At 65.6% G+C, this 1,683-nt stretch overlaps 1 protein-coding gene across 1 annotated transcript in view; it reads right to left on the bottom strand.

Annotated features, from left to right (window-relative positions):
• Positions 1 to 1,683, bottom strand: part of TADA3 (transcriptional adaptor 3) — a 3,669-nt gene that overhangs the window by 710 nt on the left and 1,276 nt on the right. Inside the window, exons 2-7 of the mRNA XM_035903816.1 lie at positions 1,299 to 1,549; positions 1,019 to 1,124; positions 677 to 818; positions 386 to 489; positions 165 to 274; positions 4 to 30 (exon numbers count right to left, since the gene is read on the bottom strand). Of these exons, the coding sequence (XP_035759709.1) occupies positions 4 to 30; positions 165 to 274; positions 386 to 489; positions 677 to 818; positions 1,019 to 1,124; positions 1,299 to 1,549 (740 nt within the window). The remainder of the gene's footprint in view (positions 1 to 3; positions 31 to 164; positions 275 to 385; positions 490 to 676; positions 819 to 1,018; positions 1,125 to 1,298; positions 1,550 to 1,683) is intronic.

The raw sequence follows: 1,683 nt of genomic DNA, 5'->3' as shown, positions 1-1,683 counted from the left end.
CGCCCCCCCAGCGACTTGGTGTGGGGGACGCTGACGGGGCACAGAGCGGCTGCTGCCCACCACGCGCCATTTGCTCCCCCCGACTCACCAGGGCAGGGAAGCCACTGGCACGTTCGGCGTCCCTGCGGGCAGCACCGAGCTCCAGGGCCACCTCAGTTGCTCACCTGAAGGGCTTGTTCTGGCTGCGGGGAGACGTGCCGGCGCCATCAGCTCCTGAGTCCTTGCCGGTGATCTCGGGGATGGGGGAGTCCTCAACGGGGGAGATGATGTTCTCCTGGCAATGGGAGCATGAGGGAAGGGTAACTGCACCACCACCCCATGGGGCCAGGTGACAGCATGGTCCCACAGAGCCCAGCCACTGCACAGCCCCACAGAGCCCCCTCACCTCCACCAGGGCCTGCAGGAGACGCTGCGTCAGGGGCCCAAAGGGACACCCGTCCTCTGGCTGCTCGTGCTGGGCCTCCGACTTCTTCAGCAGAGCATCGACATCTGGGAAGAAGAGGGAGGAGGAAAAAAAAAACCCAACCCCAAATACACAGAGGTGAGCAGCAGGGCAGGGCAAGCCTCTGCCCTGGGGGCACAGGGTGAGAGGCCAGGGCTCAGCTCTGCTGGGCACGGGGGCTTGCAGCCCCTCTGGGGGCTTTACACGGGCAAAGGCGAGTGGGGACAGAGGCACCTTTGGTGTCCAGTTCAGTCAGCGGCCCCAGGACACCCTTCTTCTTGTCAGCAGCAGCCGCTGCCCGGGCTCCATCCTTCTGCTCTTCCAGCAGGTCCTCCTGGGCCCAGCGCTGGGAGTAATGCTTCCCCAGGGGCGGGATCTAGGAGAGCAGGGCTTGGCACAGCTCCCAGCACCCCTCACCTCACCTGCCGCCTCGACGGCACCACGGCATCATCCCCGGGGAGGAACGCTCGCAGTGAGGCACGGGAGGGGACGGAGGGGCTGAGGGCTGGCAGGGAATGGGGAGAGAGGGTCAGGGATGGGCTTGGGAGGCACCGGGTGGGCTCGGGAGTTTTTCACCTTGTAATGCTCAGCCTCATCCTCCGGTGGCTTGAGCAGCTCCTCCAGGACCCTGACCTCCTCATTGGTGAGATCGGCACAGTACGGCTCCACCGATGCCCAGAACCTGCGGGGACGGCTGAGCTGTGAGGGAGAGCTGCAGGGGACCCCACGGGAGCTGACACACACACTCCCCCACTGCCCCCCGGGACACCTCCTCCCTCGGGCAGGAGACAGCCCTTGCGCCGGGTGCTGCAAGGAAGGAGACGGGTGATCCCAATGCCCCCCAGCACCCACGCACCTGTTCGGAGCATCATTTTTGGGAATGCGGGGCACGTCAATGGGATCATCCTGGAATTCGTATTCCTGGATCTTGGGCTGCAGGTTCTTGGACTTGGGCCGGCCAGGGCCAGGCCCAGTCCCGTGGCCCCCTTTGCCCTCCAGCTTCTGCTTCTTGGGCTTCCCATGCTTGACAGAGGTGCCCACATCGTGGTCCTTGCTCAGCTTCAGGAACCGCCGGTCGCCCTTCTTGTCCTGCCAGTCCGTCAGGATCTGGAAGAGAGAGCGATGCTCTGTGGGGTCCTGCACCCAGCGCTGGGTAGGGACGGATGGGAGGCAGCCCCCTCGGCGGGCAGGAGCGGGACAGGGAGCCACCCTATGGCTGCGGGGCCGGCACCTGGGTCTCG

The sequence above is a fragment of the Egretta garzetta genome, unplaced genomic scaffold (genome assembly GCF_000687185.1).
Source record: "Egretta garzetta isolate BGI_Z169 unplaced genomic scaffold, ASM68718v1 scaffold91, whole genome shotgun sequence".
Classification (NCBI taxonomy): Eukaryota; Metazoa; Chordata; class Aves; order Pelecaniformes; family Ardeidae; genus Egretta; species Egretta garzetta.
Note: the sequence above shows the minus strand (reverse complement) of the source record. Positions and strands in the feature narration are given on the sequence as shown.